Genomic DNA, 24109 nt, shown 5'->3' with positions numbered 1-24109 from the left:
TAGCTCAGAAATGTTGCGCATGCGCATCAGCTCCGACGCATGTACGCATGCGCACTGGCTCCTGGGAAGTACGCATGCGCAGTAGGTCGTGATCGGTACGCATGCGCAGTAGCTCAGAAATATTGCGCATGCGCAGAACCTCCGACGCCTGTACGCATGCGCACTGGCTCCCGGAAAGTACGCATGCGCAGTAGGTCGTGGTCGGTACGCATGCGCAGTAGGTCAGAACCGGTGACGCATGCGCAGTAGCTCAGAAATATTGCGCATGCGCAGTAGATCAGGACCGGTGACGCATGCGCAGTAGCTCAGAAATGTTGCGCATGCGCAGTAGATCAGGACCGGTGACGCATGCGCAGTAGCTCAGAAATGCTGCGCATGCGCAGTAGGGCAGAACCGGTGACGCATGCGCAGCAGCTCAGAAATATTGCGCATGCGCAGTAGGGCAGAACCGGTGACGCATGCGCAGTAGCTCAGAAATGTTGCGCATGCGCATTAGCTCCGACGCATGTACGCATGCGCACTGGCTCCTGGGAAGTACGCATGCGCAGTAGGTCGTGATCGGTACGCATGCGCAGTAGGTCAGAACCAGCGACGCAGTAGGTTGGATATTTTGCGCGTGCGTAGTAGTTCACGCATGCGTAGTAGGTCAGCAACTTCACGCATGCGCAGTAGTTTTGGAACGCTAGGGTACGTGATAGGTGTGTCCTGAAGCCTTCGCCTTTTCCCGCCAGCCAATCAGACGGAAGAAGGCGCGGCGCTGAATGCACTTGCTGTCCAATGAGGGGCCGAGGGCGCTTTTGGCGGGCCGGGTCGGTGGCGGGAGTTGACTCGGTTTACCTCTCTGCCGGGCCATGCTGTGCCGCGCACTGCTCCGCCGCGCCTCGGCCACGCCGCACCGTGAGTACCGCGGCCGAGCCCTGCACCGCCCTGCTGCCGCCTGTGCACCGGCCCGCGGGACCGCGGCAGCCTCAGCCCGGGGCTGCCCGCTGCCGCAGCGGCGGTCTCGGAGCCCTTCGGGCGGCGTCTGGTGCGGTTACGGTCTCGTCTCGTTGTGTCTTTGCAGGTCGGTGCTCGCCGCTTCCTCTGCAGCACCTGTTGGACGGCTACCAGTGCAGGCGGGAAGATGACCATCTCTCTTACGGGGAAACGGGAATGCCGGTCCCTCCGTTCGGCTGCGCCTTTTCGACAGGTAAAGTCATCTCCGAAAGGACTTCCTTGGGGGCCAGGGTGAGGGCACCGCTGTCCGCTCCTGTTTTGTGTGCTGGGGTTGTGGATTTCATTGTATTTCATTGCTTGATTTCCGAGTTTTACTGTAGGCTGGGGATAGCGTCCTTGCTTTCGGATGTGATACAAATTGGATCATGTTGCTCCTAGATATCCCGGTGGAATGTATTCCCTTAAAGAAGCAACTATAAAGCATTCCTTTTAATGGCTCTTTGTTTCGAGGTGCCTTCTCTTGGTGGCAGCGCTAGGCTGCAGGGCTGAAACTGGGCTTTGTTCAAAATATATGGAAGAGGTAACAGGCTGGAGAACAGTGCATAGAAACCAGCGATGCATGGATGCCACTAGCCCCACGTGCAGCATTTCCCCGTGGCAAAAGCATGATGAATGGAGCGTATATGAGACAAAACTCATTTGTAGTACTCCCAGCCTGGGGGGAGCTTAGTCCAAGGCAGTTTCCTGCTTTTCCACCTCAGCTCCATAGAAAGTGCTGGAGGTTGGAGGTGATAAATAGTATAGATACACAGAACTGTAACTAGAAAGCTATTACAGCTGGGGACAGAAGCTGCTCCTGGAGCCATTTGGTTGCCCACGTGCAGTATTGCAGCTCCTGCGTGGAACATTTAGAAAAGATGCTTGCCAATCTTTCTGCATTGTAATTTAAATTGCTATGTAAACACTGCTTATTTCACAGCCATCTGTTTGCTGAGTACCTCGTTTGACGGGATTTAATGTGTCTGTGGCCCTTCACAAAGAGCAGGGGCATGATTATGAATGAACTGCATAATGCACAGCTACCTTTCCATTTCTTTTCAGCCCCGAATTGGGAGCATGTTCTGGCAGTTGCGAATGAAGAAGGCTTTGTCAGACTGTACGATGCTGAAGCTCAAACCCCCAGCAAACACATCTTTAAAGGTAAGTGCTGTACAGAAGGTGATCCGCATTTGGTGTGACAGGCACGTGGCTTACTGCAATCAAGGAAAGCTTTTTGCAAGTCCTTTAAACATAAATGTGGGCAGTACTTACATCCCTTCATATACTTTGCTGAGCCTTCTTTACAAGGCAGCAGCAGGAGTGTGCTCTTACAACAGCAGCGGTAGGTGAATTGTTCCGTGTTGTTTTTCATGCCTCAGGCAAGCTGTGGCCAAGTTGTTTGATTTCAGTGCCTGATGTTCCTTAGTCTTCTGCAATGCACGGAGCTAATCTTGGCTTTTGTTTCCTCTTTAGAATGGCAGGCTCACTCCAATGCCGTGTTTGACCTTGCCTGGGTACCAGGGGAGCACAGGATTGTAAGCAGTGATTTGCCACCTAACTTTATGCTCAAGGCTTTGGCAGCTGTGTGCAGAGAATGACAAAAGCTTCTTCTGTTTTCCTCTGAAGGTCACTGCCTCAGGAGATCAGACAGCCAAGGTGTGGGACGTGCGAGCTGGCGAGCTTCTTGGCGCGTGCAAAGGTCACCAGTGTAGCCTCAAGTCAGTTGCTTTTTCTAGGTTTGAGAGAGGTAAATGCTGATACCCCGTGTTGTCTGTCGTTTTCCTTCTTTCCCCCTGGCACATGGGTACTCTGGGGGCTAAAAAAGGGCTTTAGAAACTGACAGTTACAAACAGCTCAGGCCAACTGAGCAGCAGCCCAGCCAGCGAAGCAAGGCTAACCTGGAACTTCACAGCAACCTGGTGCTAACGTGTGCACATCTCTGGTCTTGGGCAAGGTTAAGGTATGATACCTGCTTCCGTACTGAAGTGTGCAAATACTTCTTTCAATACTTCTCTGGAGTCGTAGTGAAAAAAAAACTAACAGTAAGAGTAAGGAAATTAGTTAAAAAGTACAGCAGAACAATGACCTGATTTTCAAGTTCCTAGGACTGGCAGCTTCTGTTGGGGCAGAAGAGCCAGAGGCACATAGATCGCAATGTACTGTGTTTAGTTAATTACACTAGCGCTTTTGGAAGCTAATAGCACTCTTTTTCTCTCTCTCAGCTGTCTTCTGTACTGGAGGTAGAGATGGAAACATCATGGTTTGGGATACCAGATGCAACAAGAAAGGTAACTGAACTTTCTGATGTGTATCCGAAAAGCCCGGTGTCTTGTGTAAAAAGAGTACCCAGATGTACTTGTTGGACCTAATAGTGCTTTTGCTTATAGTATAGGTAACACTTCAGTTAAGGAAAGGAGGGTTGTCAGGTAAGAGTGTACTGTTCCAGTGCAGTAAAAAGGTGGAATAGGTATTTCTTCTATAAAGAACACATTTTTTCAACAGTCTCAGATCTGCAGTATGATGTACGCCCTGGCCTGATAATACCCTGTGTGTTGGTAAGGAGATAAGGGAATACAGAATACATCCCTGTCGGGGACAGCACAGAGGTGGATGGGCTGGGTGAGAGTATTTAGGTCAGAGCCATCCAGAAGGTTTCTGCCAGAGCAGGAAAGCAGGCAGAAAATGCAGGATCAAAGGAGCTTGTGATTGCTGGGAGCAACTGAATATATTGTGAGGACACCTACTAAATGCAGGGTGAGCTCATTCTGCTCCTCTCTTTCTGGAGCTTTTCCCTCCCTGGTCAGGTCATGCCCTTATGCCTCTTCCAGTTCCCTGCTCTGTCCCAGCAATTTCCTGGCCTGTGCTGCCAGAAAATGTCTCATTCTCCCATCTGTCCCAGCTTCCCTGGCTTTTCAAACTGGCAAGTGGGGAAAAAGAGGGGCTCTGCATCGCTGAAGTGGAAGGTATAGGAAAGAAAGTAGAGAAGTCAGTAGTAAAGCAATAGGCTTCATAAAATGGGAAGTAGCAGGCAAGAGGCTAAATAGAAGATTATAAAGTACAGTGGAAAAGCACTGGAAATCTTCCTGTGAGTGCAGTTCTGCTCGGGAGGAGATGGTTGAAACCAGTGCTGCGGGCCAGGGTGCACGCTGAATACCAGACCGAGGGGTAATGGTTTCCAAAAGCCAGTGTTAGTTTCACTGTCCATGCTACGCTGACCTGGAGTTTTTTGCAACATATGCTCCTGTTTTCTGTTGTGTTCTTCTCATCTGTTCTGTATGTAACTGACCATTGTTGTTTTCAGAATACGGAGATGATTTCGAAGGTTAGTCTCAGCCACTGTTTAGGATTTATTCCAAGCTGATGCCTGGTTTATTAAAGTGATAACAAAATCGCATAGAAGCTATAACGGAGACGGCTTGGATTTCTTTCAGATGGATTTTATAGGCAGGTGAAGCAAATCAGTGGAGCACACAATGTGGTTGACAAACAGACTCCTTCCAAACCAAAGAAGAAGAGGCAGAACCTAAGGGGACTTGCTCCCTTGGTGGTAGGTATCTGGGGCACAAACAAAATATAGGCCTCTTTTCTAGGGACAATGGTACTCACAGAAGTCTCCCTAAGTAATCATCGTGAGAACTGCCTGGCTTGAATGTGCTCAATGCTTCCATTTGTCTTTGCCAAGGTAGCTTTTTGTGTGATGGTCACTTGCTGTGGCTAATTTTAGACATTGTTTAGTTGCTTGACAGCCCACGTGCCATCAAAGCCATCTTCGTGCAGGCACCATGTCCTGCTCTTATTTAATCTACTAAACCTGGTGATTGAAGGCAGCTCTCTTATCTCTCACCTGAAAGCTATCGTCTCAAACAGCTGCCCAAACACGTACTGCTCAGTGGCAATTTCACAGGTGGGAGCGTTTGGAGGATTGTTGTGTTTTAAATGGCATCTGCTATTGCCAGGTTCTCCTGCCTGGCTGGAGGAGGTTTGCTCAGTTTTCACTTGGCCTTGAAGTAAGCAGCAAGACCTTGAAAGAAAAGAAAGTTCTTTATTTCCCTTTTCTTTTGAAGGATTTCCAGCAGAGTGTAACTGTGGTGCTGCTTCAGGATGAGCATACTCTTATCTCTGCAGGAGCTGTTGATGGGTAAGGAGGGTGGATACCTGCTTTTCTGTCTATTCTGTGTGTTCCTGGTGGCCCAAAAAGATTGGGAGGGCTTTTTCCCTAAGATCACTCAGTGAGCCCACAAGGCTATAGAGTCACTATTAGCTAGAATCAAGCAGAGCCACTCTGCCAGCTTGCATTGGCAAAGCTGAATGCACTTTTCTTCCTTACTGGAGATTGCAGCACTGGGACAAATTGTGCTTATGTGGTAAATGCTCCTTTTAGTGTCTTGGCTATGGGACAGAACAAGAGCAGTTCTTACCATCTCTGTCCGTTCTCCTGGACCTATGGGACCACATGTAAACAGACTATTGTTAGACAGCTCTTTTGGGATGCAAGTGGGTGGTTGGTGCCTGGATATGTGTAGGCATGCTTGAGAAAATGTTGCCTTGAGTTACAAAAGATGAATTCTTTTAGGTGCCAGATCTGTTGCAGCAGCTTTCAGCTCGAGCAGACCGTCTCATTGATTAACATGGAGTTTGCCTTCCCAGGACTCTACTCTTTAGGCTCCATGTGGTCAGAGGCTTTCTGGGGCAGATAAGATTGACTCTCCTGCCCTTTATTTTTAAGCCTACATAGCAGGAGTATAAAGGCATCTCTGTATTCCTATTACTAGTTGAAGAAAGCTCTTGTACCTTGTGTTAGTTACAGAAGAGAGTGCTGTTTCCTCATCCATAGCCAGCAGATCAGTTGTTTGCTTTCAGCCCATCTCTACTCCTGCTCCATTGTGTTCCTAAGCACTGGACACTCCTCAGGAATGAGCAGCCAGGCTTCCCGTGCTCTTAAAAGATCCTACCGGCGTTGCGAAAGGAATTTTGAAGCTATAGGCACTTGTGCTTTTCTGTTTCAGTGTGATCAAAGTATGGGACTTGCGCAAGAACTACGCTGCTTACCGTCAGGACCCGATGCCTTGCAAGTCCTTTTGCTACCCTGGGACCAGTACTCGCAAACTTGGTAAGTTACTGGAGGATGTAGTTGTTAAAGTGCAAAGTGACTTTAAGAAGTACTGTCGGGGCCATCTCGCTTCAGAATCATAGAATGGTTCGGGTTGGAAAGGACCTTAAGATCATTCAGTTCCAAACCCCCTGCCATGGGCAGGGACAGCTCGCACTAAACCATGTCAGCCAAAGCTCTGTTCAACCTGACCTTGAGCGCTGCCAGGGATGGAGCATTCACGACTTCTCTGAGCAGCCTATTCCAGTGCCTCAGCACCCTCACAGGGAAGAACTTCTGCCATATATTTAACCTGAACTTCCCCTGTTTCAGTTTGCACCCATAAATTAATAACTGAGGCACTTACTGATCAGACTGATGAGCTCAGCAGGGTATTTTGGTGGCCAATACCGAATTTCCAAGTTGAAGAGTGAAAGTGCCCCACTTCTGTATCATCACTACAGTGATAAAGACTTGGAGAAGCTTCAGCCGTGCACTTTCAGAAATGGAGATGAAGGAATAATAGAGCTCTTGAGGTAGAATTTAGCTAGCTGTGTTGATGCACGAGCAGAAATCAGGTTGAACTCTTTATTTGCATTTTATCTTGCAAAGACAACAGACTGGACTGGGGTTTTACATTATAATCTTCCAGAGTTGAGCATCACTTGAAGCTGTTTGTTATCAAAAACAGTACTGCTTTTGTCTGTGTTGCTCTGTGCTTCCCTGTATCTTAACGACTTACAATGCTGTGGTGCAACACAGCAATTCCTGCTGGTGTGTCTCATCTAAATGTGGTAATGGTCGAGTGGCAGTCCCAAGAACATGAGGGAAATCCTCAAGGAGCTGGTTGTGAAGTAATTTGCTCGAGGGGAAAGATTTTACTTGAGCCTGAGTCACTGGTGCATCAGAGGATGGTTTAATCTACCAAAGCCTGAGGGTTTCTCTTTCTTTCTAATCTCTGCTTCTACAATTGGTTGTTCCTGTTACCCACTTGAAACTAGCAAATAAATCACTTGCCTGCTCTGAAGGTGAGATTGCTTCCTAAATATATGTTATCATAGAAACTTCCCTTCTCCAGGAAGTGCTCTGTCAAACAAACTGTACAGTGACAATCTCATACGTGATAGAGATCCTTTCCCAAGTTCCCTCTCTGGAGTTCTTTGAGAATGCCTGTTTTCCGAACTGTCTGGAGTGTTTTTTTGTGGAGTTACTTCCTATGAAGAATTTCTCTCTTTGTCAATAGGATATTCCAGCCTGGTGTTGGATTCCACCGGTGCTAATCTGTTTGCTAACTGCACTGATGACAGTATCTACATGTTCAGTATGACAAGTTTGAGGAGCACTCCAGGTAAGCATGGTATCTGTGAAAACAACTGCGAAAAATAGGTGTGTTGTAAAGTGTAGAAGGGTGAGTTTCTCCCTGTGATAGAGAGAGACAGAGACCAGATCGAACACTTACAAAACCTATTCCGTGCTCTTCTGCTTAAAGTTACCTGTTACAAGGACTGTTCATATTTTGGGATGAGCTATCCATATAAAATGAATAGCACAAAAATTTATGCCGCTTCACCCAGACAGAGGCTAGTGGTAACTTGCATGTTGGTCCTAGTTACCTGGTGAGTGTCCAGCTGCAACCCATCTGAAGCAAGTTTGAATCTACTCACTGGTAGTCACTGATGTCTCAGACTCTTAGGTATGAATCCATGTAGAGGGATCACCTGAGATGTTGTATTCAGGTATTTTAACGTGTCTTTTAAATGTAGCTTCTACCACAGCCCCTGGGAGAAGGCGTTTGGAGATGCTTCAGCTTTTCAGATTCCTTCAGTTCTGCGTCTGTGACCTTTCCATTGGCAAGGTTATCCCACAGCCTTTGGTGCACTGAGCGGCTCTGTCACAAGCCAGTGGCTGCTCCTCAGAAGGCAGCAAGACTTGTTAGATGCATTCCAGCCACACACACGACTTAGTTTCCATTGGTTTTTCTCAGCCTCTCAGTTAATTGACATGAAGTGAACAATGAGTCCTTCTGTCCGCTCCTCAGGAAGGCAGTCTGGTGGGTAGGAACGCTTCCAGAGGCCAGAAGTGCTGCAAGTAGTAAATATTACTAGCTCAGATGTTGAGGTTAACCCCAGTGCCACTGCTGAGGTGTGGAAATCCACTCACTGCCCTGTCCCTCCAAAACACAGCACATCCCATCCTCGGCCTCCTCATGGAGCTCTTCCCTTCTATGTGCAGCTGATAAAGCCCAGCAAGCAGCCCGGATTCATCCAGCCAGATAAAACATGTGCTGCTGTTCCCGCAGAGGGCAGCGCCTGCCTGCAGGATGCTGCCTGTCTCCTCGCTCAGCAGCTTCTACCCAGATTGTGGCTGCTTCTATGTAGTACTGGGGCAGCTTTTAGCTCGCAGGGGGACATGAGTTCATCCTCGCTATAACAGGACTTTCTGGTTGGTCTGGCTTAGGAAGGGATCGGCTGTCTGGTAACCACTGCTCTGAGGGAGCTGTGGGTAAAAACTGGGGGATATTTTGGGGTGCTGCAACTTTTCAATGTGTGCCAAAGGCAGCTGCGCATCCTCTGGTCTGCGGGTTGCCTTCTCTACCAAAATCACTATTAAAACGGGGCTGGTAGAGGGTACTAAGTCAGAGAAACTCATTCATTCTCCCCTGCCGAGAGGATGGGACACAATGCAGCCAAGTGCTGTAGCTCCACGCTCAGCTCTTGTGCCAGCTGCCAGCTCTTTGGGCCCTCGCAATAGGGGAATGGCAAGCACTCGGGGTGATGGTTTCAAGGCTTTAGCAAACACTGCCAAGGCTTTAATACAGGCAGCATGGCTGACATGATGTAAGTCTTGATGAAATAAAGATTTTGACAGCAGGACAAAGGAGCAGTGAGTGCTTTTCTTGCCACCTGGGTGGAAGAAGGCCCTTGCTCTGCATTCTGTGCGACTGCTCTTGTTAATGTAGTGGCGTGATGGTGACTGAGGGAGGAAGAGACAAGGAACCTTAACTGGAATAGCGGGACAGCCCAGGTCTCAGCCTTCCTATGATAGGGGTCAAGCTAAAGCTTCGATGAAGCTGCCACTGCTCCCTAATGATGTGGAGAGCATTGTTGCTTCATTTGGAAAGCCTGAAGGGCTTTCATTGAATAATGAAAAGCCAGAGCAAGGGAGCAGCAGAGCAACCACTTTCTCCAGAGGATATGTGGCTAGGCAGGAAAAGCCTGTAAGCTCAGCCCTCCTTGCTCAACTGACTCCATGGCTGCGCATTGAGTAGGGCTTCTATTTACTGTGTGTTTTACCCTGTTCTCTTCACAGTGGCAGTTTTCAGCGGGCACCAGAATTCAACCTTTTACATCAAATCCAGCACCAGCCCAGATGACCAGTTCCTGATCAGTGGCTCGAGTGACTGCAATGCATACATCTGGAAGGTGAGGTGGCTGGGAGAGACCCAGGTCTGCAACCCAGAGCTGCTCCATTTCATTTACTTTTCATGTTCATGTAGGACACTCCCTGCTTCCCGCTCCTCCGCAAAGCAGCATGGATTTAGCTCCTGGCATGTTGTGTCCAGAGTGTGTTTGTTGCTGTTGAGGCTGGATGTAACTGTTTAATGTAGAACAGAGCTAACCTCCTGCCATCAGTACATCTCTCATCACTGCTGCTTACTGGAAGTTGCTGATCTTAATCTGGTTTTAATGGGTATTAAAATCCTCTTTCAATCCTGTTGATTCAGCCAGCTGTGGCAAGTAGACAGACAGCTCTTGGCTCATATTTAGCAGTATTAGCCAGAAACTAACAATTCCATTGTTTTAAAGGGCACTCTTTGCCCCCACCTCCCCTTTTTCAAGCTCTTGGTTCAGACGTAGCTTTTCCTCATGCTTAATGTACAGCAGTTAATGCGTTTGCAGAACAGCAAGGGCTCAGCCATAGCCTTCATCAAAACTGAAAAGCACCATCTGACAGCCAAGAGGCTTCGTCATTTGGCACCTGGTACTGACATGTAGGAAATGCAAATGTCACCAAGTTAATAGCAGGGACCTCAGACTAAGGCATGCTTCAAGCTCTGTTCCCCATGTGGGAGCAGAGTAGACTTCTTACTGAAGTAGAATAGGCAGCAGCCACAGGTGACTGCCTATTTCAGGTTTGGGGGATTTTTAGGGAATGCCGACTCGTCTACCCTTTTTGAGGGGAGTTGGAAAGGACAATACAAACCTTTCAGAGCAGAGGGTCAGCCTGCTGAGGTTGTGGTTTGAGCACGTAGTCTCTTTGGTTGGAGAACGCTTGTAAGCAGCTGGGATGCTTACTCAGTAGCAGCAGGAGTGCCGTAGCATGGCTACTCCTGTGCCAAGTGGTGTAATTTTAACCTTCCTCATGCGCTGCGTGAGTTCAGCAAAAATACCTGTGCAAACTTGAGTTGTGTGTCCTGCATCTGTGTCCCTTGATACTTTCTTGGAACACTGGCTGGGACTGGGTTGAGAGCATTCATACATGTCATTACACCTCAAAGTTTAAGCATTAGGCATATTGAGAATGCCTTCTTGTGCAGAAGGCTTCTGTTGCTATCACATATGAGTAACAGATCATATTGCATATTTATTAAATCATCAGATGATTACTTTTAATCACAGTCATGTTAGAAAGTGGGCCTTGGAGCAAAACCATCTCTTTTGAGATGTGTCATATCCAGAGGCTTCTTAATTTGTTCTAAATGTTGGCAGATCTGACTCTGAAACATATGTGTCTTTTCCTGGCATGCTGTGAAAAAAACATGGTTAGATACTGCATGAACAATTAACGGTTAACATTGGAAAGAATTTAATGAAGAGCGCTAGCTTTCATATATAGGAAAGGATGAAGGCAGAGGAAGACCTTGCTGAGGAATGAAACACAAAGCAGGACCTTGTTCAGAGTATGTCTCTGAGAGATTTTTGCAGCAGTGTAAGTTGTGTTTGGGTCAGCATTCCCAGGAACACTGTGGCTAGAAGTTCTTGCTGACAAGGATGCTGTTTCAGTCTTTTTTCCATATATAAATCACTTCTAGGCACTGAACACTTGCTTTGTTGTGTCATTTGTTTGGGTTTTTTTTTTAATTACTAGCCCATTGATTAATGAACTGACTCTTGAACAACCCAAAGATTATAAAAGCCAGAAAGCAGAGAGGTTTCTCTGCACAAAAATGGTACCTAACTGAGATAGCTTCTGGTAATAAAATTATCCTATATAGAAATATACTTCCATTGTCCTTTGAGTCCTTTGGTATGGACCACTCTGAGGTGGATTAAGTTACCCTTAGGTCTCTCCAAGCATCGGAATTCTAAGTGCCTCTGTATCTTGTGGTACATTAAGCTATACATATACCATTCTGTGCTGCATCTTAAAGATGGATACAACATCTGTTTCAGTGAGTAGAGTAACAGATAAAGTCTCATTTCCTAGTTCTTTCTTTTTACCCGTTCCAGAATAGCTCCCACTTCCCCACCAATATCCTGTCAAATCGGGCAAAAAGCAGCATGCGCTGTGGCTAATCCTGGCTTAATATGCACGGACTGACCTACTGTCTTCTGCCAAACACAGTGGACACAGTTATAGCTATGCACGTCCCTTTAGTCTGCAATAATATCAGTTTGGTGTAGTTGATTTAATTCACACCAGTATACTGGAAAATCGGTGTGTCTCAGCAAGAGTAATTCTGTTCCTCTGGTTTCCTTTCAGCAATCAGTTACTACTGATTAGACATGACACTGTTGTGTCTGTTATATGTGTAGAGCAAGATTGCTATTAAAAATAAACAAAGGTGTTCTCTGCACTGAGATCTCCTGTTGTTTATTCCCATCATAGGGATGGGAATTATTTAATTTCCATGGTGTTGCATGTTCTGGCAGAGAAGGGAATATTCTGACCAAGCCATTTAGTCAAGTGATTGCCTCTGCTATGCCAGTAAAAGAAAAGGCTGCCTGTTAGGATGAACCTGTTCGTAGCAGAGCAGCTTTAAAGATCTGAAGCTGGATATTCAGTTGTGGGTTTGCAGGCTGTTGTAGGAGGTGATTCACAAGAGCAAAACTTGAGTGTAAATCAGAAGTCTTGCATCTTCCTTTGAAATCTATACGTAATGTCTACTCCTTTGCCCACACAGTAAAGGATCTGTTCATTCACTTAGTCATTTATGCAAATCCCCTTAATAAATCCCCCTTATGAATGTCACATTGATAACAGTGACTCATAGCTCCAGAGAGGATTGCCTGCTGAAAGCATGAAAACTTGGGTATAATCTCTGTGTGTGTGTACGGATGTGTGCTTTCTTCCTTGGACCACTTAATGCTAGCTTCAGCTGTATCTAGCACTTAACATGACCTGTAATCAAGGATTCATGTTAATGCTTTGATTACTAGGTATTCTTACGAACTCTTAAGAGTGCTTCTGGTCCAGCTGGTTGGTTGGAGGAGCTACAGGCGCTTGGCAGTCACGCAAATGCCAGTTCTGAAGCCAGTGAAGGTTCATCTATAGGATTTTGTTGGTGGCAGTTTTTATTCCTTTAACGAACCATCGACCTGTTATGGGGCATTTGTAAAAAAGCAGCAGAATGTATTTGCCTATCCTCATTCAAAGTATGAGCCTCCCAAGCTTTTCAGCATCTTACCTAGAGTAGGTAGAGGTACTTGGAGTAAAATGCTTGTGTTGAGTTCTGGGGTGACAATTCTGGAGGCAGAAATCCAATGTGTAGCAGGAATTGAATTGAACAAGTGTTTCCAGGCAAGTCAGTACATCTCAGCGCTGACCAGCTGCTTCCCCTCTTGAAACGTGAGCTGGTTCTGTCGGTTGTTGCCTCATGATGAGAGTCTGAGGGCATTTGATTTATCCATCTCATATAGGAAAGATGGGAAGTATTCATATGCTGAGGAGTCTTTTGGTGATATGTATTAGACTGCAGGGCTTCTGACTGTCATACTTGTTTTTCTACGGAACTTTTAAGGTTTCTGAGCCCAGCCTTCCTCCACGGATACTCCTTGGTCACTCTCAGGAAGTTACCTCCATTGCGTGGTGTCCTTCAGACTTCACTAAGGTTTGTTTTCTGGAATACTATCTTTACCATGAAACAATGGGCAGGGACGCCTCACACTAGACCATGGCACCCAAGGCTCTGTCCAACCTGACCTTCTCAGTGTGTTGCAACTGTGTGTCCCCAAGCAGAAAAGGCCCTGAGTAATAGAGACAGACTTCACAGCAGGTGCAAAGAGCAGCATGGCTGCTTTTGTCTGCTGGGTGATTGAGATGTCTAAACATGTGCTGGCCCTTCCTGAGCACTCTGTCACTTATCACAGAGTTACACAAGCAAATGGTTCCTGGTGACTGAGATTTCTCCAGCAGAACAGTCATGAAGGCAGCAGCCTTTGCCTGCTTTAAAGCAAATACTGCTGTCTGTTATAGTAATGAAACAGAGTTGGATTGTTTTGCTTGGTTTATGGGCATATCTTGTACCCCCTCAACCAGGCTTCACCCTCATTCATATTGGTATGATGTGTCGGGTGTAGCTGTTCTAATTCATTTGGCTGGTGATCCATAGGATGTGCCCTGGTTACTCCAACAAAATGGTTTTTACTGTAGATTGCCACGTGCTCTGATGACAACACTGTGAGGATTTGGCGCTTACAACATCGTCCTGAGGAGGAGAAGTCAGCATCCAGCAAAGTCAGCTTGGTGGGCTGGGTCACTCAGAAGAAGCCACAAGGACAGCATGGAGCAGGTAAGGCCCCTAAGCTGAGATACCCAGCTCTGCAGCCTGGCTTCTGAAGTTTGGCTGTTCTCTGTACCAGCAAAAAACTTTGGCTTGTCTTATTATTCTCCTATTTTTTCATATAGCCAGACAAACACTTCTATTTGTAATAACTTCTACCACCATCAAGACAAGCAGGCTGAAATAGCTGACAAGTGTGCTGAAGTACGACCAGACTGAAGTGCAAATATTCATTGGTACAGCTTGTTGGGCAGCCAGATTTGTAGTGGGAATAAGCAAGTTTCGGTAACTGAATAGCCAAAGGAGATGTCGTGTGTGCTGTTTAATGTGTGTGTGCGCTGTAGCAGCAAATCACACTTTTTTATATCAAATAATGACTGAAAGCAGTATGATCATATGCTTTTTCCTTGGTTGCTAGTTAATCCGGTAAAGGGCTGACAGCGCATGCACAGCCTTGGAACTCTGAACTATTTCCTCCTGCCCAGTCGTTGTGTTACTGTAAAAGTTGGTCAGAGAAGCTCTCTAAGACTCAATGTGGAGTTTCAGAAAGCAGCATTCTTTATTGCAGCGCTGGGCGCACACGCGAGTAGCTCCGCAAAGGTGAGCGCACCCAATACTTGCCGACAGCAGCTCTATATTGAGCATACTCATGCATATTTACAGCTTTCCCAGGAAACTATCTACATATTCATGAGCTTCCCAGAACTAATTATACTATTTGCATCCTAATTACGCACGCGCCTTCTTGCTGAGTGGGGGTCTTTGGTGGTCACTGACAGTCTTCCTCACTGTGTTTACTGAATGACCTCAGTGCTTGCGCATGCTCGCAAGGTCCTAGTGCCCAGTTAGCAGTTGCTATGTCCTTGCTTCTGTTCTGTTCCGATCTCGCTCCATGCTGGGCACCACTCTGCTATCTTAAAGGCTGGCATCCTTGGTCTTATTTACTGTCTCCTTAGTTATCGGACCCATGATGTTCCTTCCTTCATCATCCAAACATTCCTTTTTCTCTGTGTGCTAGTAGGTTAGAACAGTTTGGCCTGTTCTACTATGGTAAAGGCACACACACAATTAGTTTAAAATTTAAGCTTACAGTTGAATTCTACACAGATTTCTTTGCTGCTGCTATCAATATTACTGCTTTTTCCCCAGCTTCATACAGTGGTACTGTCTATGTAGACAAACGCCACATAGTGAAAGTACTTCTAAAATGTGTGTAGACAATCGTGATGTGATCGTAATGTTGCAGAATTAGTCAGTAGCATTAACCTATTCACGTGTTAAGGCTAGTTAACAAATGCCTAGGTGACCGGACAAGCTGTGCAGCAGGCTCTCACAGCTCACCACTGCTACTCACTGAACAGTACCCTAGGCCAGAAGAAAGAAGCCCTGGATCATAACACTACTTTAACTTGTTTGAAGCCTATGTTTTGTTATAGTAGAGTAGGTGAAAGGCGAATAGACCCCCAGAAAGTGAAATAAGATGAGCTTCTCTGTGGAGTAGCTCTGAAGCTAAGAATGCAATAGCTTCCCAGCAGCTGCTGGTTTGACTTCCTGTGTTCCACCTATCTTTTCTAGCCACCTTCCAAATGAATTTCACCTTGGCTAACACAAATAAAGGCTGAAGGTCTCCAAATCCTCCTAATGGGATAACATTACCTCTAGGATAACATTACCTCTAACCTTTTGCCAGTGAGTAGCAGTCTTGCAGGAAGCTTGCAGGACAATAGCAGGGCGAGTGCCAGGTCTACTCTGTAGCTGGTAAACTGCACGCTCTGCTTCAGAGAGGGCTCAAAATTCACTCTGCGTACTAGTTTCAGCAAAAGAGAAGCAGGCACAGGTCTAGTCCAGAAGCCTGAAACCTGAAGTAGCTTTTACGTTAAAACTTCACAAGTCAGCTCTGGCAGTTATACCAGAAAAATCCTTTATTTCTCCTCGCCCTTGCTGCATTGAAGTAACACAGGAGGAAAGAGGAAGTACACAGACACTGCAAACGCAACAGCAGGCTTCCTGCTGACCTTGGGTCTCGAGCACAAAGCACGTGCTGTTAGCATGTAGGAGTTATCTGCAGAGACTGATTCAGAGCTAAGAAGCAAAGTACTTTGCTGGGATGAGAGCTAGGTAGCTCCCCACCCATTTCGTGGAACAAATGGTGAGATAGAGGTTGTGTATCGGCTGCTGACCTCTATCATCAAGTGTAGCAAGCACAATTTCCTGCCCTTTAGGAATGATTTTTGTGGCTTCCCACTTTCTCCATTTCCTTTGTGTAATCAAATTCCTGGAGCAGGGCTGTGCATGGGCTGTTTGTGACTTCAATCTGGAGATTGATAATATCATTTTAGAAGATTTGTAGCAGAGAAGGTAGGAAACAACTGAAATAACCTCCTTTGGTGTTACGCAGGTGACTGCAGGTATTTACAGTATTGTATGACATTCAGTGGTAGCATAAAAGGCAACAGCTTGGAACTGGCCTAGTAGAAGCCTGAATAATGCATGCAGTCTTTAAAAGAAACCTGATCTTCATATTCTTTATCTCAAGGTTGGGGACGTTTCTCGAGTTTGGGTTTGCTTCTTGCCATGACACCTATCCAGCTCTCAGAAGAGCTTTGTTTTCCCCTATCCAGTGTCTCCACAGAATAACTTTCAGGCTGTTCTGGGATCAAGAGTGCTTGTACCAAGCTAGTCATGCAATGTTTCCACTGTATGAATTTGTAGATGATCATTAAGGGACCAAGAGTTGCTGAGCTTGCTACTTCTCTTCTTCCTCTAGGAGCTCAGATTTTTAAGAGCCACTAATTCCCCAGTTGAGATATTATTGTCTTGTAAGTGCTCATTAAAGTAAAGAATATGAGAAGCAATTTTGGCAGTTACTTTCTATTAGTCCAGATTGAAGCAAGTTTTTACGAAGTAGCAGATTTTATAGGAAAAGGAGCCTTTAACTCTGTTTTGTGTTAGTGATTTGTAGTGGGATGCGTTAGTATGGAATCCTATTTAATTTTGCTCTGATGCACCGGCACTTGTATTTTGGATACTAGATAATGCTAGTAAAAGAGGCTTAGTATGGTATATAATCAAAGAGTCATGTAGGCGCTCACTTGACATGTTATTTGTGAGACAGCCCAGCGCCCAAAAGAAAATGGCAGGTTATTCACACTAGACTTCTCATTGTTCTAATGAAGTGCTTTATAGTGCTAATGCTGAGATTAAATCCCTGGTATACAGAAAACGGTTCGAGCTCTTGTGCTCAGCAGTGGAAACACATAGAGTAACTAAGGTGCTAGCCTGTTTAGTTGCATCATGCCACGCTAGATGAATGAGGAAGCAGGCATCTAACAAACCCACCGATGTGCTGTGGTGATAGCACACCGATGTGGAGGGTGATAGCAATAAACGAAACAAAATAAAGCAAAACCAAACCTCTCTAATAGTGCTGCAGATCAAGATCTTTGCTATATATGATTCACACTGTCACTAGTAAGGTCCTTATGCCCCTACCTATGACTACTGTTCTAAGAAGCTGTGTATTCAGAAGCTCATTTTAAAAGCAGTGGGGTTTACGTCTTCGCTAGTGAGCAAACAAGCCACTGTGAAATATCTGTCTGGGAGTCATTTGTTTTAAAATGACAATCTTCTAGAGTGACAGATTTGATTTTCTTTGGAATTTAAGTTCTTGTTCAGAGGGTGAAGAATGTCTCACATCTCCCTGGGTGTGGTAAATAACTACCATCCTCATATAGCATTGCAGGAATCCTCCAGCAAAAAGGCAAGAGAACGAAAGTGTGTCCTTTCCTGTTCTCACTCCTTTCTTTTCCCGTCTTCCCTGCCTAGGCGCAGTATTCATGTGGTAGCATAAGGCTTCCACGGTATCGTAGCTAGCTGTGGGACCTGCTCACAGTGCCTTTGTCCCTCAGCTCAGTTGTGCAACCCCTGAAGTTGGTGGTGCAGCTGGGGACCAGCCCTTCTGTCAGGCAGCATCTCAGTACAGAGCTGGCTGGACTGAGCTGTTGCAAGGCTTCCAGCAAAGCTAGACAGAATTGAGAGATTCAAGATCTGTTTTGTCTGTCCGGCAGTCATGGAATCACAGAATGGTTTGGGTTGGAAAAGACCTTAAGATCATCCAGTTTCAACCTCCTGCCATGGGCAGGGACACCTCACATATCCCCCCGCCCCCCGTCCAGCCTGGTCTTGGGCAGCCGCAGCTTCTCTGGGCACCCTGTGCCAGCACCTCAGCACCCTCCCAGGCAAGAGCTTCAGCCTTAGATCTAACCTGAACTTCCCCCTGTTTCAGTTTGAACCCATCACCCCCTGTCCTGTCGCTGCAGTCCCTGATGAAGAGTCCCTCTCCAGTGTCCTTGTAGCCCCTTTCAGACACTGGAAGCTGCTCTGAGGTCTCTATGCAGCCAAGGCCCTTGGCTGTAGCTTATGTGAGAGTGCTTGTTACAGGAGGGATAGATGTCAGGCATTACACAAACGTGCTGTATTATACTTGCCAATATGACAGAGGGCTTTACATAAGACTTGTAGAAGTTTAACCAAAATTAGATGGATTTATGCAACCTCTTAATGCAAACGGTATGCCTGAGAAGCAGGGTCAGTGCTGAATTCATCTCCTAGTTAGAAGGGGTGTTTATACAAGGGCTGTCTTTACCCTGCTGTGCTGTGTTCCTCATCAGACTACTTGTTTCTCCCCTACCAGGACGGCCAGCCAGCCCACAGAGTACTCCTGCCAAGGCCTTCACAGCAGGCAGCCTGTCCGTGTCCTCTCCACAGCCAGCTGCCTGTGCTCCCATTGACTCTGGAGACCTTCCCCTGTCTACAAACACTCCAACAGGCACTCTTAAAACCCAGTCTGCTGCAGCCTGCACCCCAGGCAAGCAGACAAGAACCAGCCCATGTGCTTCTCCCAGACTGATCCCTTCCTCCAAGATGTCCATTAAGCACTGGGTTACAAGGACTCCATCCCCTTCTCCAGAAGTGGGCAAAAAGGCTCCTTCTCCTAGAAAAGCCCTGGCAGAAGTCACCCAAGGTGTCCTGGAAGCCACTTGCCCTCCTAAAGCCCCGCACTCACAGCTTGAAAAGCGTGCCAAGAGAAGGCTCGACTGCGGCAAGGAGGAAGATGCAGGGCAGAAGTGTCTGCAGGCCTGTAGCTGTGTGACTGAACTGGACCACGCAGTGAAGAAATCCAAGCTGAATCTCTGGCACTTGGCTGCAGACCAAAAAGCTTGTGATGAAGGCTCCCTCAGCCTGGCTGGCTTGGATAACGACCACAGCCCAAAAGAGCCTTCCTTTCCTGGAAGCCATATGAATCAATTGAGCCCTCAAACTGACCCCCATCCTTTCAGACCTCCATGCGGGAAAGCCACTGAAGTGATGGATAAAGAGAATAGTTCACCTGAAAGGAAAAACTGGTTGTCTGCTCTAGGGGAGAAGCGACGGACTGGCAGAGCTGGAAGCCAGAATGCATCCAACAGCCCCCCAGCATCTTGCAGTCCTGGTGCCAAGCGACAAGAGGCAGCAGCCGCTCCACCAAGAACTGTAAGTAGGACAATGAGTGCCAATGGCCATGAAAGTTGTCCATAGCTGCTACTCTTCCCCTTGTTTGTTCTCTCCTGCTCAGGCATTCAAAGAATTATCCAATCCCCTTTGGTTATGGACAAAAGGGATGGTTTCTGGCCTAGTAAGTTAATAAGTTAATGCTGTCATCTACTAATCCTCTCCGTGCACAAACATCATTTTTAGGCTAGTGGTTTCCCTCATTTTAAAGGGACTTAGGGCACAGATTTGCTCAGAGATCCTTGCAGTCCCAGGCTGGATGTTCAGAGGACATAGCCATCATCTCCACTCTGAGAAGCACAACAATGGCAGCGCCTTTCCTGGCAGATCTACCATATATGTATCATTGCCACATCCGCCTGTTTATGTTACTGGAAAGTCACTTGCCAGTGGAAGAAAGTGCTAAATTCTAGCCCAGGTAGCAAAGGGATTTGTTACCCATGTTAAAACCATGGGGCTAACTAATGCCTTAGGTTCCTTCACTTGAAAACTATCAGAAAATAAAGGAATTGTAAAGGAGTCAGAGGGCAGGATTCGATCTACGTAATCCTGGTTTTGATGTAGAAGAACCCTGGCACAGAGCTCACTCCAGGATCTGAAAGTTAAGCTTATAAAGCAGCTAAAATAGCTGGGCATGAGGGTTTAACATGCAAACTGAGAAATGATAATTACCTTATTAAACCAAACCAGACTTGGCTCGTCTCTGAAACTGGACTCCAAGTCCTGCAGTGTCTTTGACTCTAATTTCAGTATAATGCTAGGTACAACTTTCAATCATTAAATTTTAGTTGTACTCTCGTTTGGATACTTGATGCTAGAAGTCATTGCTATCATTAAGGCTTATTTTGGTATCTCATTTCTTACCTGATTTCACCTCTTGCAGCATTTCTATCAGATATGAAGGAACTCCTTATGCATAAAAGCTGAACTCTTCATATAATGATTGTACCAAGAAACCTTGATTATAGGAAACCTACAACTTCTTGTGCTTTATGCCGTACATGTTTAAACACAAGTCAGAAAGATTTGCCTCCGGGGGAGATTACTATTGAATGATTACCTTTCCTGCCCAGTGTGCTCTAGTTCAGGTTTTGGAATGCTCCTGTGTTGCACCCAAAGCCTGAGGAGGTGCCTGGAATACCAGCAGTATTCACTGATCTGCTGCATCTTGGAAATCTGCAGTTCTCATCTGCTGTAGGGAAGCTGAAAGTGCAGCCAGAGTGCTTTTCCTATGGCAGGAAGACAGCCCTAGGATTTACCAATGCTTCCTGTAGGTAGTAAGCCTCTTATCTGTGAGACAAACAGATTACAGCAAGGAACCTTTCCTTTCCTATCTTAGTTGGGAGGCTAAACAAACTGGAGCAGTGATGGAGAGGAGACTTAGGGCTCCTGCAGCATACGAACTGTTAACCTAGAAATGTTTCTTGTCGGTTTTGTTTGGTTTTTCCTTCTTTCTAGGCTGCAACCACTTCAGTTTCCATGCGGAAAATCTGCACATACTTCCACAGAAAGCCACAGAACGACTGAAGCAGCATGCGGCGGTGGCACCTGATGGATGTCGACACTGCTGTCAAGACCGGATTTAGCATCACCGACAACGAAGCACTGGGATTACAGTTTGTTGTCAGACATTTACAAACTTGGAGGTTTGTTCTTCTGTTTTTAAAGCTGTTAACAGTAGAAGTCAGCTGAGTGTGGGCAATCTACACCACACTTACCCGTGGTCCATACTGACTCCGGATGATGGATTGTTTTAATAAAGAAAACCTGAGTATTTTTCACATGGCAACTGTTAGAGTCCAAAGACAGCACCAGCTCTGCTGTGCGTTGTTGACAGGCACATACAGCTTGTCAGTTTAGGTTACTAAGCTGCCGTTGAAACTTCCTCTACTTAATAATGTGTCAATCACTGCACCCTCCTGGAAAGCAAGTGTTTGTTGGAATGTGTGTAGAGAAACTTTGTGGAGGTAGGTCTGAAGGGCATTTCTGCAGTTACTCTCCTAGTACTGCAATGACCACCCACTTCCAGCAGGGAGCTTAAGAATGTGTGAAGTTAAGTATAAAAGACTTCTAAAAACCCTGTATCCGTCCTATGGTGATTACAGTCTAAGTGGAGACAAAGTATAATGAAGTAGGTAATGCCTGTACTCCTTTTGCCATCCCTTTTCTTCTCCAGTCTGAAAACTTCTGTATTGACCAATGTAGCTGGCTTTTGAACCATCAGCACTACAGCTGTTGAGGACTTTTATTTCTCTGAAAAATCAAACTTATTGCCAGTATTTTCTATCCCATAACAGCCCATTGATCGGCCATCTCGTACAGATCCAACCTGTAGCAAAGGCATTAATAACTGCTTGTTATTATGACATAATTCCATAACACTTTTCTAGTACAGAATCTATACAACAACAGCTTGTAGACTGGGGGAAGGGCACTTGACATTTTAGAAAGCACTTGACAGGGTTTACGTGTTGATATTAAGTGCTTTGCCACTGTAAGTCATCACTGAGGCTGATAGAAGAAGGTCACTGAAACGAGATCACTGTCCTGCTGGCTAATGATACTAACTCCTCAGTCATGCTTTTGCCAGGGGAGCTAGTAGAAGATCCTTATCCTAGGTTGGAGCATTTAATGTCTTCTGATATAATAGATCCTGTGAACATAAAACCAAAATAAAACCGACCCAAAATCAAACCAATGAATCCCTGTTAAGTTTTTCTGCTGCTAAAGAATGGAGGTATTTGAAAGGGATGCGTTCCAGCTAACTCATGTTTTCCATCTGAGGTTTCCATGCCTACTTTATAGGAGCATCAAACAGTTCAGAAGCTGAAAAGGATCAGAGGAAAACCTGCTGGTTTCTATGTAATGATGTAGATCTATTTCGCAAGGAAATGGATGGCTGGAGAGAAGGTGGCTTTTGTGAAAGGTACACAAGGCAAAAGTAAATGTGTAGTGTGCTTTTTTTATCATCACATCACTTCTTTTACCAGGAGCACTCAGGTACATACAGGAGCTGAACAACTCTCTCCTATTTACTGGGTTACAGGCCATGATCCCATGAGCTTTGAGGAGTTGCCATTAGGAAAGTGGGAAATGTAATGAATGCTTCAGGCTTTTGTAGGTAGTTTCTGTTTTTTAAAGGAAGATGGATTTTTAAAGATGATTGAATAGATCTAGTATCTGGGGGAAAACAGGAATGTAAAGGATCTGTTTCTTTAGTTTTAACCTACTGCTGGACATTAAGATAGATGGAGCTAGTAGAAATGTATTCTAAAATAGGTAGGTTTGGGATTGAATTCTGTCTTAATTTTAATCATTAGAGCAACTGTGTAGGGTACAACCTGCTTGACTACAGTCAGTTTTCCATGCAGGATACTTCCATGCAGTCTGTAAATAATGGGCTGCAGAATAAGGAGAGTGGACCCTACTGAAGTACATGAGAGTCATCTGAAACGTCAGCAACAGGATTTCACATTCCCCTATTTCTTCCATGGTATTTTTCTCCAGGAATGTTTTGCAACCAAACCATTATCTCCTGTATCTTGTAAATGGCTACCTAGAGTTGATTTGCACTAGTGGGTTACCACATGGATGAATAATATTAGGTGGAGATGCAAGATTCTTCTCCTTTTAAATCGTAGAATCAAAGAATGATTTTGGTCGGAAAGGACCTTAAGATCATCCAGTTCCCACCCCTCTTCCACGGGCAGGGACACCTCACACTAGACCATGTCACCCAAGGTTCCATCCAAGCTGACCTGGAATGCTGCCAGCGACAGAGAAGCCACAGCTTCCCTGGGCAACCCATTCCAGTGCCTCACCACCCTCACAGGGAAGAACTTCCTTATATCTAACCTGAACTTCCCTTGTTTAAACCTGTGTCCACACCACCCTCAATTGACCAACTGAGGTTAAAGAAAACACTGTTGTGGCACAGAAAGTGTTTTAGGTACCATCTGTGTATGGTCTATATATAATTCCTTAACAAGTTTTGTTTAGAAATAGATGCTTTCCAGCCAGGGATTTGCCAAAGTCATTTCGTAGAAAGCTAGAGATACTGCACTATCAGCCTCTGTTTCTCTACACAGAGGACCAGAATCCAGCGGTGTGCATTGCTTCCTCTCTCTGATCTGTGTATGGCCCAGTCTACAATAAATAAAATACATTCTGCTGCTATACAGTGCCCATGTGTCATCCTTCGTAGAACAGCTTTGACCATAACTATGTGCTGTCTGTCTGCACTGCACAAAATGCCAAATGCAATGGAAAGCAAGGGTGAGAAGAAAGCAAATACGAAGGAGCCCACATGTAAATTCTTGATAGATAACTATATGTATATATATATATATCAATAAGTTGAGAAGAAACATTTCATGTCAATGGTTTTATAGAAATATGGACAATGAAATGAGGACAGCATGAACTCAGAAGGGGAAAGGTAAAATTGTAATCAAGGATTGCCTTTCATTTTTAAGCCTGAATCTGAACTATATATTGTTTAAGTCAGGATAAGTAATTTTCCATCTTAATTTGCACATTACGGGAAAATTACAGGAACTAAAAGTACAGCTTGATTACAACAGGAAGACCCATTGTTCCAGGCTGGTGCAACTAGACAGAGACTTAAAGATCAGAAAGCATCATGTATAATGAAGTCCAAGTACCCTGTATGCAGGTATCTTTAACTCTGTTTAAGCTACAGCATTTCTTAATGTTGAAGTTGTTCAGCCTTGATTTAAAGGCTTCAAGTGGTAACAGGGCAATTATGGGTT

The 24109-nt window shown here is 45.6% G+C and overlaps 1 protein-coding gene across 1 annotated transcript; it reads left to right on the top strand.

Annotated features, from left to right (window-relative positions):
• The first annotated feature begins 847 nt into the window (after window positions 1-847).
• On the top strand, window positions 848-21391 carry DTL (denticleless E3 ubiquitin protein ligase homolog). The gene is made up of 15 exons (XM_062637102.1): window positions 848-897; window positions 1064-1189; window positions 2038-2136; window positions 2449-2510; window positions 2602-2722; window positions 3198-3263; window positions 4407-4522; window positions 5040-5113; window positions 5982-6085; window positions 7308-7412; window positions 9374-9486; window positions 13026-13115; window positions 13658-13796; window positions 18481-19319; window positions 20796-21391. Exons 1-15 carry the CDS (start codon window positions 852-854, stop codon window positions 20862-20864), a joined length of 2169 nt encoding a protein of 722 aa, XP_062493086.1. The 5' UTR covers window positions 848-851; the 3' UTR covers window positions 20865-21391.
• Window positions 21392-24109: the final 2718 nt, after the last annotated feature.

Source organism: Pezoporus occidentalis, unplaced genomic scaffold (assembly GCF_034315485.1).
Source record: "Pezoporus occidentalis ecotype Australia unplaced genomic scaffold, CSIRO_AGI_Poc_V1 ctg50, whole genome shotgun sequence".
Lineage (NCBI taxonomy): Eukaryota > Metazoa > Chordata > Aves > Psittaciformes > Psittacidae > Pezoporus > Pezoporus occidentalis.
This window is presented reverse-complemented; position numbering and strand designations above follow the sequence as displayed.

Excerpts from the sequence above, each read along its gene's own strand:
- DTL (XM_062637102.1), top strand. The coding sequence starts at position 852 with ATGCTGTGCCGCGCACTGCTCCGCCGCGCCTCGGCCACGCCGCACC. Across the intron at positions 5,114-5,981 it reads TCTGCAGGAGCTGTTGATGG|TGTGATCAAAGTATGGGACT; the intron begins GTAAGGAGGGTG and ends TTTCTGTTTCAG. Across the intron at positions 6,086-7,307 it reads GACCAGTACTCGCAAACTTG|GATATTCCAGCCTGGTGTTG; the intron begins GTAAGTTACTGG and ends CTTTGTCAATAG.